At 43.3% G+C, this 14,262-nt stretch overlaps 1 protein-coding gene across 1 annotated transcript in view; it reads right to left on the bottom strand.

Moving 5' to 3' along the window:
- Nucleotides 1-5,629: 5,629 nt before the first annotated feature.
- The window catches only part of LOC106850902 (complement receptor type 1-like), a 49,079-nt gene continuing 40,446 nt past the window's right edge, over nt 5,630-14,262 (bottom strand). The window contains exons 49-57 of the mRNA XM_088180207.1: nt 14,107-14,192; nt 13,570-13,758; nt 12,853-13,035; nt 12,190-12,378; nt 11,904-12,095; nt 11,569-11,595; nt 10,831-10,897; nt 9,263-9,360; nt 5,630-7,495 (exon numbers count right to left, since the gene is read on the bottom strand). Of these exons, the coding sequence (XP_088036333.1) occupies nt 9,270-9,360; nt 10,831-10,897; nt 11,569-11,595; nt 11,904-12,095; nt 12,190-12,378; nt 12,853-13,035; nt 13,570-13,758; nt 14,107-14,192 (1,024 nt within the window). The 3' untranslated portion in view covers nt 5,630-7,495; nt 9,263-9,269. The remainder of the gene's footprint in view (nt 7,496-9,262; nt 9,361-10,830; nt 10,898-11,568; nt 11,596-11,903; nt 12,096-12,189; nt 12,379-12,852; nt 13,036-13,569; nt 13,759-14,106; nt 14,193-14,262) is intronic.

Below are 14,262 nucleotides of genomic sequence, written 5' to 3'. Positions count from 1 at the left end.
GATTGTAATGTGGAGTTTTTATTGTGGTCTTAATAAAGGAAAAAAGTATCTCCCTTATGCTTTAAACTGGTGAAGGAAGTACCTGTTTTTGCTGCCCATAACAGCAGTGGCATCTCCAGAGCCACCTCCTAGGCACAAATATCAATTTTCCTGAGCAGTGCAGCCCCTACTCTGCCTTCCCCCAGCCCAACACCAGGTGCTCCAGACTGAGGGCTGGCTCCCAGTGCAAGTCAGAGCACATTTGTCCACAGCTGACCCACGCAGCACCAGACTTGCACAACAAAGAGATGCAGTTACAGACTCCCCACGCCGAGGAGGCTCTTTTTGAAACCTTAGAAGTTCACTCATTTCCATTCCCCTTACAGGTCACCACTTGTACTGTCACACCCCTTGTCCTGCACCTGGCCTTGGGGCTGATTCATTCCTTCACAGGGAGGATGATGCATCAAGCTCAGATTCTCAGCATGTAAAACAGGGATTATTTTCTCCAGGGGAGACCAGAGCCCGATGAACCACGAGTTTCACCCCGTGATGTGAAAATGGAGGAAAAAAAAATCCATGATGCACACTGAGATCTGTTTGGCTTTCTGGAAAAGCCCTGGAACTGCCTTTCTATAGAAGGTGGAGGTTGTGAAAAATCAAGTGTGTGACATCCAGGCTTGCCTTGTTCCTGCACACTGAAGGTCTCAGGGTAGAGAGGAAGTTCCCTTTCACAGGGAAGGCAGGGATTCCCTTTTTGTCTTTGTCTCCTATGGAATGTATAAAGCAGCGTGAAGTTCATGAAAGGCTTTGAGTTGTTCCTCTGAAAGAACTACAGAACAGCACTGCCACAAAAACATCAGAAAAAACACAGAATGATACTGTCCTTTCCCTACTATTATTTACTGACAAGTCCAGACCACTGTGACAAAGCCAAGGACAGGTGACAGGGTGACATCCCAGGGGCTGGGATGGAATTCCCAGAGCAGCTGTGGCTGCCCCATCCCTGGCAGTGTCCAAGGCCAGGTTGGAGCACCCTGGGATGGTGGAAGGTGTCCCTGGCCCATGGCAGGGGTGGCACTGGGTGAGCTTTAAGGTCCCTTCCAGCCCAAACCACCCTGTGCTCCTGTTTTCCTGCCCATGTGCCCATTCCCAGCAGGGTGCTGTGGATCACAGCATCCTCAACTGCTCCTTTGCCCTGCCCAGACACACGGGGAGCCTTGGAAAGAGAGCACAGACAGATGTACCCTCCCAAAACATGCACCTGCACCTTGCCAAAAAGGGCTGACACCTTCTGGGGAGCTTGTGAAGGCAACAGGACAAACTCCAGGTAGCCTGGAGGAGGAGCAGCAGCAGCATCTTAATTATGCTGAAGTGAAACCTGGTTTTATCAAAACTATAAATAATAAATGAGCCATTGGTCTTCATCTGCTGCATGGTATTTCTGGAAAGGCTGCTCTCCTTTGCAGAGGGAAAGATGTGCAGAGGTGTTCAGTCCTTCCAAGCCTCATACTTTGACACAAGTTCCCATTTCCAGCAGCACGAAATTAAGTGACATTTCCTCCAACTATTTTTCAAAACCCCAATGAAGATTTCTTTGTAACGCTTACTACTGAGGCAAGGAAAAAGCAAAGCAAAGCTCAGTGTGAGCCTGTTCCTCAGAGCTGCTGCTGTGATTCTGTGCTCTGTGCTGCACCTGCCTCTCCTCAGCAGCAACTCCTGGTGCAGCTTTTCAGGAGTAAATCTCACCTGATAATAGAGGCTGCCTCATAAATAACTGTGCCAGCACAGGCACTGGGGAGGGAACCTGCTTTCCACTCGTCTTTCACCCTGTTGCCCCAGATAATGGATTTAGAAACGACAGTAAATATCCAGACACAGGAATCTAGTCCAGTTATTTCCCCTTCCTCCACCCCTCTTTCTTGGAAGGACAAGCTCTCATCTCTGAGCTCTGCCTCTGCTGCCTGGGAGTGTGCATTAGGATGGAGGCACTGGAGCAGATTTTTGGACGTGGTTACAACAGGAATACACAGAGTTGCCAAAAACCCAGGGCATCAATAAGTGAAACTGCTGCCTCCAGTTGTGCTTGGTTCCATTTCACACTGGCCTCTGCTCCAGCACAGGTCAGACACTTATCCAAGGGTTGAGAGCTCCTGAATTATGCATGTGTGGAGCAGTTCAGAGGCTGCTCAACACCCCCTCTATTCCCTCTGCTCTGAGCTCTGGACACTGCAGGTTAAGTGCACTGCTCAGCCCTGCTGCAGTTCCAGGAACCATCAGCCACTCATTTTCACACTCTCCTTCCTCAACAACTTCCACTGAACCATTTACAGTTCAAGTCATGAACGCTCCTTTTTTGTTCTGACCCACACTCAAAGTGTACTTCCAATCCAATTTATTTTCATTCTGCCTGCAGAATTCTAAAGTTGTCTCACAAAAATCTGCAAGTCCTTGCTCATTTAAAGCACAGGGACTGCTGATGGAGGAATTGCCATCAGGACACTCACATTTCCTTCCCCTGTCACAAAAAGCACCTGATGTGCCCTGTACTCCCTGATCAGTTAGTGACAGAAAGACAGAACTCTGTGTCTTGGACAGAATGAGGTTCATAGCCTGGTTTAATCTGCAGTGAAATGGAAAAAGTTTTCCTGTACCACACAAACTTCCCACACTCACCCCAGCAGCATCACTTGCTGGGAAGAACTTGAGTTGCATTCCACCTGGTTAGGGCAGGAAACAACACTCACTGCCAGGCTGGGGGGTTTTTCCTCACCACATATTTAATTTCTCCTCAACCATCCACAAGATGCCACAAAAAATAAAAAAGTATCCATAAAGCAGCTAAGCCCAAGGTAAATGTCTTGCTGTCTAATAAAATTAAATAAATGAATTTTTCTCTAGGTACGGTGGAGATGAAGGATTTTCTCCCTCAGCCTGCAGCCATGCACAAGATGTGTCTTCCTCTGGAAGCTGGTTTCACATGGTGGCTTAGATTTTCCCACTTTGTATCTAGCACCATTTGAAATCAGTGTTCTAGGAGCAAGAATTACAGCGTGGGAGGAGACCAAGCACCTGCTCACTTCAGCAACATCCTCTGCTCCTCACATCAGCCCCTTTTCCAAAGGCTCTTTTTTTTTTTTTTTTTTTGCCAGCCATCCACTTTGTAACATCATCTGATTTCTAGACACTTCTCCAAGCACTGTATCACCCTCCCAAGCCAGGGCCACACCAGCACAGCCTCCTGCTCGTGTACTTCTGCTTAATAAACAATGGATATGAGAGTTCAAGGTGTCCAGAGTACAGTGATCCACAAGTTGCATGAAAACCAACGTGCTGCCTCTTGTACCTTGTTTGATACTCAAACCCAGGATCAATGTTTAATTTACTGCCTCAGAGCAAAAGGATTTCCACTCCCTGCTTGGGGACTCCATCACCACAGGATTCTCATCCCATGGCTCTGCAAATACAGAAATTTGACCTCAGCAGTCAAATACAGAAGTGCCTTCAGCAATCCCAGAATCCCAGACTGGTTTGGGTTGGAAGGGACCTTAAAGATCATCCTGTTCCAACCCCCTGCCATGGGCATCACAAAGATGCCAAACAGCACACACAGAACCCACTCCTTTTTCCAGAATCATTTTCCAGCACACACAGAACCCACTCCTTTTTCCAGAATCATTTTCCAGCACACACAGAATCCGTTCCTTTTCCTAGAATAATTTTCCAGTTTGCTGCTGGTACCTCCTAGCATTATTTCACTTCTCCAGCCCTGCATCCCAACCACTAAAAGAAGCCGAACTTTTTTTTGCCCTCCCCGATGCCCAGCGTGTTCCCAGACACGGAAAAGCCAATCCCTGTGTGGATGAAGGTTTGATCAGAGCACTGAGTAAAGAATCTCTAAAGAATGCATAGCTGCCATCTCCAAGAGGATCTTCTCTGAGCCAGGAAAACGTCTCTTACACAGGCTGACCGATTTCTCTTGGTGTTCAGAGTCTCAGTTTTTGTCTAGCACCATTTGAAATCGGTTATGATGTAGGGGGAAAAGCAACAGCAATGGGAAACTTCCTTCCCTCACCCCCCAAGCCACAAATAAACACCATCAGAGCACGACCTGGCTCCCAAACACTGCTTTGCTGCTCTCTGACCTCAAGTTCCCCCCACAGGCTGAACATCCTGCACAGAAGGAGGACAGTCAGCATCCCCTTCAAGTGAGGATGGGATGCTTCCAGACACAGAGAAGCATCTCTTCAAACATAACTCAGCTTCTTCAACTCAAGCAAGCCAGGGCCTGGGTGTGACAACACAGCCACCCAACCTCCTGACCACTTCTACTCCATGTGCTGTTTGTTTGCCTTAACCTGTTCTTTACACAGATTTTTTTTTTTTTTTCCTTTGAAATAAAATTGTGTGCTCTATGCTCCTGGGCTCTGTCTCAGGTAGAGAGATCACCTGATTCCCTGCTGGACAACACCTAAGTGCTGCAAGTCTCTTCATTTCAGCCCCCAGCTCCATTTTCATCACCCTCAGAAGTATTTACATTCAGAGAATCAGAATGGTTTGGCTTGGAAGGGACCTTAAAACCATCCAGTTCCAACCCCTGCCATGAGCAGGGTTTATTTTACACTGATTTTAAATGTGACACTCAGAACCCACCAACCACTGTCACTTCACAGTATTTAACCCTAAACCAGGTAACTCTGGACCTGTTTCGTTACTCCCACTGCTCCTGTTACCAGCAGATGGCAACAACACGTTTTTATTCCATGCAGATTTTCCCTTAGCACAGAGCTCACGTCTCTTTAATTATCAGTTCCAGACTCCAAAATGAAATAATTCATGCAGCACTGAGTTTTAGAGAAACAGCACAGGACTCATGGCAATTAGGCCAAATTAATTTGTAGTGTCGAAGTCAGATTAACAGAATCACAGAGCAGAATCCCAGAATGGTTTGGGTTGGAAGGGACCTTAAATTCCATCCCATTCCATGCCCATGGGGAGGGACACCTTTCCTTATCCCATCAATGCTCACTGCAAACCCAAACTCCAGAGTGCAAACCTGTGCAGTCTGGCATCATTTCCACACCAACTCACTTTGAGGATCACAACCACAAACTGGAAAAGGAACACAGCATATGAAGTTATTTTTTTCTGTTCCACCCTCTGAAAGGCTTCACTCTATCAGGCAGCCGACTCCACACATGAAGTTCAGAACATTTCAAGTGTGAAATTCACACAATTCCTAAATCCACTCTCCTTCACAGGTCACCTAAACCCACCAGAGCTGTCCTCCCTAAGGATTGCATTTGTCACACACTGGACAAAAGGGTCAAAAACACCCTCTGGGCTTTGCCTCAAATGTTCCACCAGGACAGTCCAGAGATAAAACTTCCTCATCTCCAACTTTTCACCAGTTTTTTCAGAAGTCAACACTGTAAAATTTTGGAGGTTCTGGGAAATTCCCTGCAGTTGTAAAAGGAAACCCCAAAAGGTGCTCAGCAAATTAAAACCCATCCCCTACAGTGAGTAACTCTGTGCACAAACTGCAAACTTCAATCTCAGCAGTTCCCACCTGATGTCTGAGATATGAAAAATCACCTGGATAACAATGGGAAAAGAGCTGCCAGCACAAAGATGAATGAAAGACAAACACTTACTGCTAAATAATTTAACATTTTTATTTGGAATATTACAAATCATCGCTAATCTTTACATCCAGAAAGAAGAATAAAAATACGGCCACTTTGTACAGTGATTTCACTCCCCAGTTAAGAACATTCCAGTGTATTTCAGCACATTGCAGATGCTACTCAAAGCAAGCTGAGCTCCTGACCACCACCACACTCAGTCCCAGTCACACATCCCAGTGTTTACAAACATCTCTCAAACTGAGATATCAGCCAGGCCACCAACAGCAAATCCTCCTGCAGAGCCAAAGCCCCTTTCTAATAAGCACAGCCTATTATAAACTCCAACAATAGGACTGCTGGGATTGTCCCAAAAAGCCCTACAAAGCCCCAAACAGTTCTGTGCCACTCCAACAAGCTGTTGATGACAGGGGGAGCAGTGCCAAGCAGCCACAGACAAGCCAGAGCCCTTCCAATGCTGCCTCAGGCATCTGAAGTGAGGCTATTTGGGTTTTCTGTGAAAATCAGAAGCTGCCTGCATGGTGATAGTGAGATTCATGAAGCTAAAACCTGTTCTAGTTAAGATTTGGGGTTTGCTGAGGAATTAGAAGTAGCAGTGAGTCTCAGGTAATGGCAAACACCATGGTGGGAGCTCCTGGAGTCAGAATCTAGACTAAAACATTTGATGGACAAGCAGCAAACAAGAGAGCACCACATCTCACATAAATGAACTAGTTTGGTTTTCCTTTAACATGAAAAGTGAGTGACAGGGAAAAGCTTCTGCTTCTAAACAGGAATCTGATGCTAAATCCAGCTTTTCAGGGCTTGATTCAACATCCCAGTCTGCAGCCAGAGGTTAGAAATGTGGAACAGGTGACTTCAAGTGAAAAAGCAAAGGGGGTGGATCACACAGCACCTGTTTCTACCCTTGAAAGCAACAGAAGATCTCCAGAACTGACATCAAGGCTCACTAAAAAAATCAAGCACCCTAAGGAACTTGCACTGTGCTCATGGCAGGGCACGGCCACCACTGAGCTCTCAGCAGTTCCTTTAATTAGGGACCTCCTGTCAACAGGCAGGGGATGCCTTTGCTACAGAATCCTTCGGTTTTCAGTTCCAACAAATCCACTGCAGTCTTTGGGGGGGATTATAGCAAATAATCAGAAATATATATGGCTTTTTTCCTTCTTAAAAGCAAAGGAAAAGCTATAGAAGTCTGATTTCAAGGCACACTTTAATTCATTATATATACAGCAACCAACTTTGGCAGACAAAGAGGTAGAGTATATAAGATCTTAATTGTGATAGTTTCCAAAAGACATTGCCTTCAACGGCACCAGACTTCAGGGAATGAGCAACAACACATTTCAGAGCACAAGGGAAACAACAGAACCATTTACACCATCTCAAGTGCCAAAAGGGACGGGAAGGACAATCATGTTTGGGTGAGCAGAGCTCGACAGGAGAGAGGAGAGCATTGCACATCTGTAAGCAAAGAGGTGGCACTGAAAGCAGCAGGCAGCAGCAGCTGGCACTGGGACAGTGACATTCCAGCACTCCCTCCCACACACTGTGGCTACAGGAATTGCCTTTGCCCCAGCCCACAAGCAAGGAAGGACAAGGAGGGGCCCAGGAGGCAGAGCAGGATCTATCCTATGTGTTACCTAGATGCTCACACACCTTGGATCCTATCACACATCTCCTCCTCCTCCAGTTCAGCAGCAGAGCAAGACACAGCACAGGGAGCTCGTGTAACTCACTGCAAGGGCAATCAATCATTCTGCAGCTCTGGCAGGGATATTCCTCTGCAAAGTCCCTCCCACCCCCCAAAAAAGGTCAGTCATGCTTTACACATCTTATATTCGGCAGAACTGGGAGTGCTGTCACGTTTCCTACAAACAAAAAAACAAGTCAGATCAGAGGTTTTACATTGCAAGAGGTTTTACATTTACACTGAAAGCACATCCTTAAGTTTGATCATCAAAGCTGCAGGTGAAGTCACAAACTGGATCATTCTTTAGCCTCTCTTTACCAAGAACTGCTGGACTGAGATTTCAGCTTCATTCAGCCACTGAACTGTCAGGAACGACCCAAGGAGCAGCAGAGCCTTTGATCCAAAGGGATCATTTCAAGTGATGACTGATATTACCAAAAACTAACACCAGAACAGTTACAGGATTCCCATAACTCCACCGGGTGTACCCTGAAATTCATTTTCATTACAGTGTGCTGTTTAGCATGTATTTTCTAACCAGAAATGAAATTTGTTTGTATGGATTTTGATTCTGCAGTCCACTAACAGCAACTTTGCAACACTTAAACATACAAGAACTAAAATTCACAATGACATTTTTATGCATGTCCCAAGCTCTTGAGTAACTCCTGTTTTGCTTTAACAAAAACCCACCCCATACCAAAGCTCTGTGCTATTACTCCAAGTCTCTAAGGAGTTCCACATTCCATAAGAAAACCTCCAGAATTACCAGTGTTTTGACACACCAGACATTTCTCTTATCATGTGTAAAGGTAAGATTGCAATGAAGAATTCAATTGTATCTCCTGATTCCTTTTTTCTCTCCAAAAATAACCCAAAGAACAGATCCCACCTTAATTAGAAACATCTTTCTTCAGAGTGAAGATGATATTCCCTAATCTATACATTACTTTGGAATAAACTCCAAGCTTAACCTTCATATAAAAACCTCACCAAAAATACTGAAAATTCACTTGTCCTTTACAAATCAATAAAAATCAAGACAATGCACGTGAATAGACTTTTGCATTAAGCTGGGATAAAAGAACCCATCACCTCCTAAGAATTTGTACAGTGGAGAAAAGCAACAAATAAAAAAAGAAGATGCTGGTTGAAAAAATATTTGTAGTTCCAGCTCTGTTAAGACAGCAATGACAAAATATAGGAAAAGAACAGTCCTGAGCTGTGCTGTCTGCAGAGTGCTCTGTTCAAACAAAGTTTGAAGAGGCAGATTTTGGAAGAGCTCCTTGGACCCCACACAAGTGCAGGAAGAACCCCAACACTCATCACACACAAACTGGACTGAGCATTAGGTTAAAATGCAGGAGAGGAAATCAGCTGCAAACAAGCTTTTGATTCTTTTCAGGGCTACAGAACTCTGAATTTGAAAAAGAATTCACCTTTTCATAAGAAGGTTTCAAAAGATCTTGTTAGTCCCTTCATTTATTCTTTCTAGAAAGCAAAAACGCAGATGAATCAATAATTGTGAGAGGTGTGATCTGGTTTTCTCTGAAGGGATGCACAACTGCCTTTAGGGTTTTAGTATCTCCAGGTGGTTTCCAGCTTCTAATTACAGGGGATTAAACTATTAGCTAAGAAAAGTAACTCACCACTGGCATGGGTGCAGACATTCTTCTGAGTATTGTATGTTACTCATGCTTCAAACACAACACCAAGAAATGTGATTTACAATCACTGGAAGCTCTTACTGACACTGCTAAATGATAATTTTTTATATATATTATATCCTGCTCTCCCAAAATGAATGAAAGGTTAGGATATTCCTTCCTACAGGAAGGCAAGGTTCCCAGCTAGTCAGATTCCACACTCCTGAAATTCCAAGCAAACCACAATAAAGACACTTAAGCTGCATTGCAAAAAGTCCAAATGAAGTGGAAAGCGATACCTTTTCATTAATTCATTTGTGCAGTTTCTTCCATCTCAGCTGGGACATTAGTTTTTAAAATACAAATTTCCTTGCAACTCTCATCAACTGTGTATGAGCTGAACAGCAGAAGGGGAGAAAGGTCTAATTCAATGTCCCATCCAAGTGCAGTTTAAACACAAAAGAAAGAGAGGCCAAGGAAAGATTTGCTGGAATTTGGAGGTTACAAACCAGCAAGGGTCAGGGGCTGGAAGCACAACAGCTCACAAAGGCTCAGCTGCACCAGGAACTCAGAACACTCAACAGGGAGATGAGGCCTTAATAAAAGGAGATTAGATCAGGGTTTTCAGACAAGAAAGAGCTGTAACAGTCAGATGCTCACAGAGAGGAAGATGAAGGGAAGCACTGGGCACAGTGAGGCTTTTCATGCTGTCAGATATTCAGGAATGTCACATTCTTTTAATTTTTGATGATGCTGCTTTAGATCCCTCCTGCTTTTCTACCCCCTGAGAAGTCTCTCCACGGATGAAGCAGCAAGTGCTGCCCTGAACTGCACCAAGAGCTCTTCTCTGGCCCATCCAGGCTGCAGAATACCCGAATTTTGGATAAAAGCAGTGCCTCAAAAGCACCAGCAGCACACTCTGGCTCTTGGGTTGATACTGCACTGCCTAATTAAAAGTCACCAAGGCAAAACCTCACTGGTTATAAACACCCCCAGGGGTCTCCAGTCTGTGTGTACTTCATTACAAACATGAACCACAGGAATATTCCCTCTGGTTTGCTTCATTTAAAGCAGCCCTTCCTTTGTTTCATGTAGTCCAGATAAATCCCAACAGATTTTGGAAAAAGACAACACTGTTTTGATGAGATGCTTACCCTGACATTGCCTGTGTACCACCCAACCTGCTCTGCATTGCAAAAGTGGTTTGTATTTTACAAAATATTTCTCTGACAAAAAGGTTTTTTTTCCCGAAGATAAAATCAGACATCACAGCAAAAAGCAATGCACAAAGAGGAATTTCAGTCTCCTGCCCCTCCATGAAAAACCACACATAAACCCCAGTTGTTCTGAAGATAAAGTTTAAAACACCCTACATATCTCATTAAAAACAGAACACTAATTGCTTATGCACAAATCTAATATTTTACAGTAGATTTTGCAAGTCTTTAACATAGAGACACCAACATTGGGGCTGGAGGAGGAGAAGAAAAACCTGAAAACCTTCTGGCAGCACAAGCCCACGCAACCAAGACTCCCCCTGGCTTTAGGAGATGAACTGACACGTTCGAAGCAGATGGACAAAATGCTTCCCTTGGCAAGTGGACACTGCCAAAGCTAAAGAACAGGGATTTTCCCTCCTTGAAATTAGTGCAAGTGTTAATTAGCAGCTTAGCTGAACAGCAGATCCAAAACCAAAGTGAAATTCATGGTTAGGCTTTAGCTTCCATCAGCTGCTGGGAGGAGCTGACACGAAATCAGACATTTGAAAAAGAAAGGGCACGCAAAGCTCAAGAAATTTAAACATCAGCACAGCTCTGGCTCAGTCATTTGGAAATTGGCAGTGTTAATAAAAAGGAAGTTTACTCACCCATTCTGTGAGAAGAATTTCTTGTAGATCCAGAAAGCTGCCAGGAGCATCACAATTACCACAATCACTTTAGGAAGAATTAAAATGAAAAAGTCTTAGAGTGGTAAAGATCATCTCCAGCTCATAAAAAAACATCAAAAAATTTTGCAGAAATAGCCTTGTTTTCATCTACAGGTCTACCCCATCTCTACCCCCCAAAAAAACTCCACAACCCAAATTATTTATGGAATGAGCCATGTAAATTAAATATTTGGTTCTTTACTCAAAACTCTGCAAGATAGTTCAGGGTTCAGAACCAGTGACCACCAAGATGGCAAAACCCCACCAGCTCAGAAACACTAAAAAAGGAATGACAAAGCCCTAAAGTTACTTTTTACAAATTTATACAAATCTGGATAACAAAAGCAAGGACAGAGGAGGGACTGAACACTTCTCTGTTCACTGGCAGAATTATTTACCCACACCCCCAGTAAACCCAAACTCTGAAATTTATCAAAGTGGCCACGTTGTTGCAAACTGCCTCTGAAATGTGACCTCACCACCCGAGAAAATGCACATTTCACACTAAATTAAGCTGTAATAGCTAAGCAATCTCTTTTTTTTTTTTGAATCATGCAGCTTTAATCAAAACTCCAAAATCACCCTGCTGCAGTCTCGGGTGATTGGAATCAAATATGGATTTTCACATAAAAAACATAATTTGTATCATATTTTTTTAAGGTTTTAAAAAATACTTACAACAGATGATGGCTATAATATATCCACCTAAAAACCAGAAAGAATCAGTATCACAAGAGGAACACAGGTGCTTCTTATTCAAAAATTACTATGAAAACATTCACAGAGCTATTTCAAGTCAAGTACTTTTATCACCACAATCTTTGAAGCAGACTAATTGAAATAATAATATTTATTTAACTTAGAATATGAATACTTGAAATAATTTTATCAAACCCTGTTTGTCACATTAAAACAAAGAAAGAAGCTGCATTTAATTCTTTCTCCTGAACATAAAAGGATTATTCTCATGGATGTATTTTCATGCCAGTGCAGTTTTTGCAGCCCATACTTACTGAGCTGGCAGGTTGGCACTGCAGGCACCCACTGGTTGTTTCCCATGTACTGAATCTGAGGCTCCCCATGCAAGGTGTACCCCGAGTAACACTCGATGGTAATGAAATCCCCCACAGAGTAGGAAGGTTTTTGTCCATCTGTCACTCTCCCATGATTTATGACTGGTGTGGAACCAGAACCTTCAGACACACCTGGAAAAAAGGGGAAAAAAAAATAATAAAATAAAATTTATTATTACATCAGATATTTAAACCTTGTCAGCGTGCTTTTAGCAGTTTTACTCACAGGCACATTGTTGGAAAGCACTCCAGGATCCCTGTCCCTCACAGGTCACTGTCACCTCTGCAGAGCCATCAGGGAAGGAGCAGCCAGCATTGCACCTGACCTGCACAGACTCCCCTTTTCCATAGGAAGGTTTGCTTGGATCCACGGCCCCATTGGGGATCTTCAGGGGAGGACAAATATCTACAGTAACTGGAATTTAAAAAAAAGTTCAGTGAGAATAAAGCTTAGTTCAGAACTCAGTAAATTCCACAAATACAAGTTGCCTTCGTGCAAGAAAAACAGCTCAGCACATGTTAGAAGTTTAACTTTACCCCAATTGTAAGTACAAATATTCCCTTTAAATAATTTAAACATCACTGTAGGTATTCATTAAGGTAACACAATCCTATGATGTGGCAGCTCAGAAATCTGGATTTCTCTGAGCTCTAGAATAATTTCTAGAAAGAAGGAGCTGAAGAGCTACACAAAAAAAATCACACATACAAAGATTTCAGCTACTCCAGAAGGATACTACAGCTTTCCTCACTGTCCTAATTCTCTGTATCAAGTATTTTTTTCCTGCATTCCAAACCTCTTCTCCTGCCTTCACCCATGAAATAACCAGAACACCATGATGCTCTATTTTAGCTAAAACATTTCCAACACACAAGAGGAAAGTCTTACTTTTCTCACAAGTTGGTATTGGAGGAACCCAGGTGTTATTTTCTCCACAGGTAATTGCCTCTGCTCCAACCATGAAATAGCCTGGATCACACTCAAACACAACTGAGTCCTTGTAAGTGTAGGAAAATCCAAATCCAGATGTTTTTTTCCCATTTTCAACTCTGGGGTCTTCACATTTGACCACTGAAAGAGACAAAGCATTGCTTAACACAAACATTTGTTAACAAACAAAAACAAAGCTCGGAAACATTTGTTAACACAAACATTGCACCAAACAAAACATCTTTTCCCTACGTGCCAATTTCCCAGAGTTGTTTTGGAGAAACTTTGTAAAAACATTGATTCCTGCACTTCCATAGTGCTGTGTTTTTAGGAAAAGGATTCTTCCTTAGCTTTTAACAATTCCTAATCCAGCTCCCACATCCTTGCCCTTGGCACAATTCTCCTGCAGGATTTGTGCTCTCCCAGCTCCTTCACTTTGGCCTTGCCACTTCTACCAGACACTCACACAGGTGTTTTTCAAGTTTTAATTTATATTTTAATCATATTCCGTGTCATAATCCATCAATATCCACCATGCTGATTTGACCTCCGCTGGAACTGTGCCAAACTTTGCACCAGAGCATTTCTTCCTTCTTTCCTACAGGCAAAGTCCATTCACCCCACCCCTCTCCCAAAATAAAAGGGCTGCAATAAAGAATGAAAAATCCCAACAACCTCGACATTGTGGAGGTGGCCCACTCCAAACTCCGTTTGAATTTGCATCAGCTGTGCAGTAAATGGTGTCTGGGCCAATGAGGGAGAAGGAATCCTGGCACCTGTAGGTCACTGAGCTGTGGTACACGTAGCCATCTCTCTCCTCGTACACCCCGTTGGCAATTTTGGGAGGTGGCTCACAAGGAATGTCTGTAAATAAAGCCCAAAAAACTGGTCAGATTGGTTTTGATGTGTTAGCTGGTTCACCTCAAAGAGCAAGCCTTGATTTTCAAATTATTTCATTGAAAACCTGACTGGAAGTCGTGCTACAGAACCTCCACTTCAACGAGAGGTTGATTTTAATGTGAGATAATTAGCACAAAAATATTTTTCAGAGGTCATTCCTCAAGCACAACCCAAGTAGCTAAAGAAAAAAAATCATCCCTGTTTTCCCATCATTTTTTATACTGGAAAGTTGGTGGCACAGCTGTTTGTAAATGAAATATCTCACCCTGAATGGAAAATCAAACACAGCAATAATTAAAATCATTTACTCACTTTCACAGTAAGGCAGAAGTCCATTCCAGTCAACACCTTCACCCTTGATAACACAGGAAATCTCTCCACGACCCAGTAATCTGTATCTAGACAGGTAAAAAGTTTGAAAAAGTGAAACTTCTGATTCCTCCAACAAGCACAAAAAAATTGGTTCTT

The sequence above is a fragment of the Sturnus vulgaris genome, chromosome 29 (assembly GCF_052056855.1).
Source record: "Sturnus vulgaris isolate bStuVul1 chromosome 29, bStuVul1.hap1, whole genome shotgun sequence".
NCBI classification, from domain to species: Eukaryota; Metazoa; Chordata; class Aves; order Passeriformes; family Sturnidae; genus Sturnus; species Sturnus vulgaris.
The sequence above is the reverse complement of the archived record's forward strand: the minus strand, read 5'-3'. Positions and strand labels throughout refer to the sequence as shown.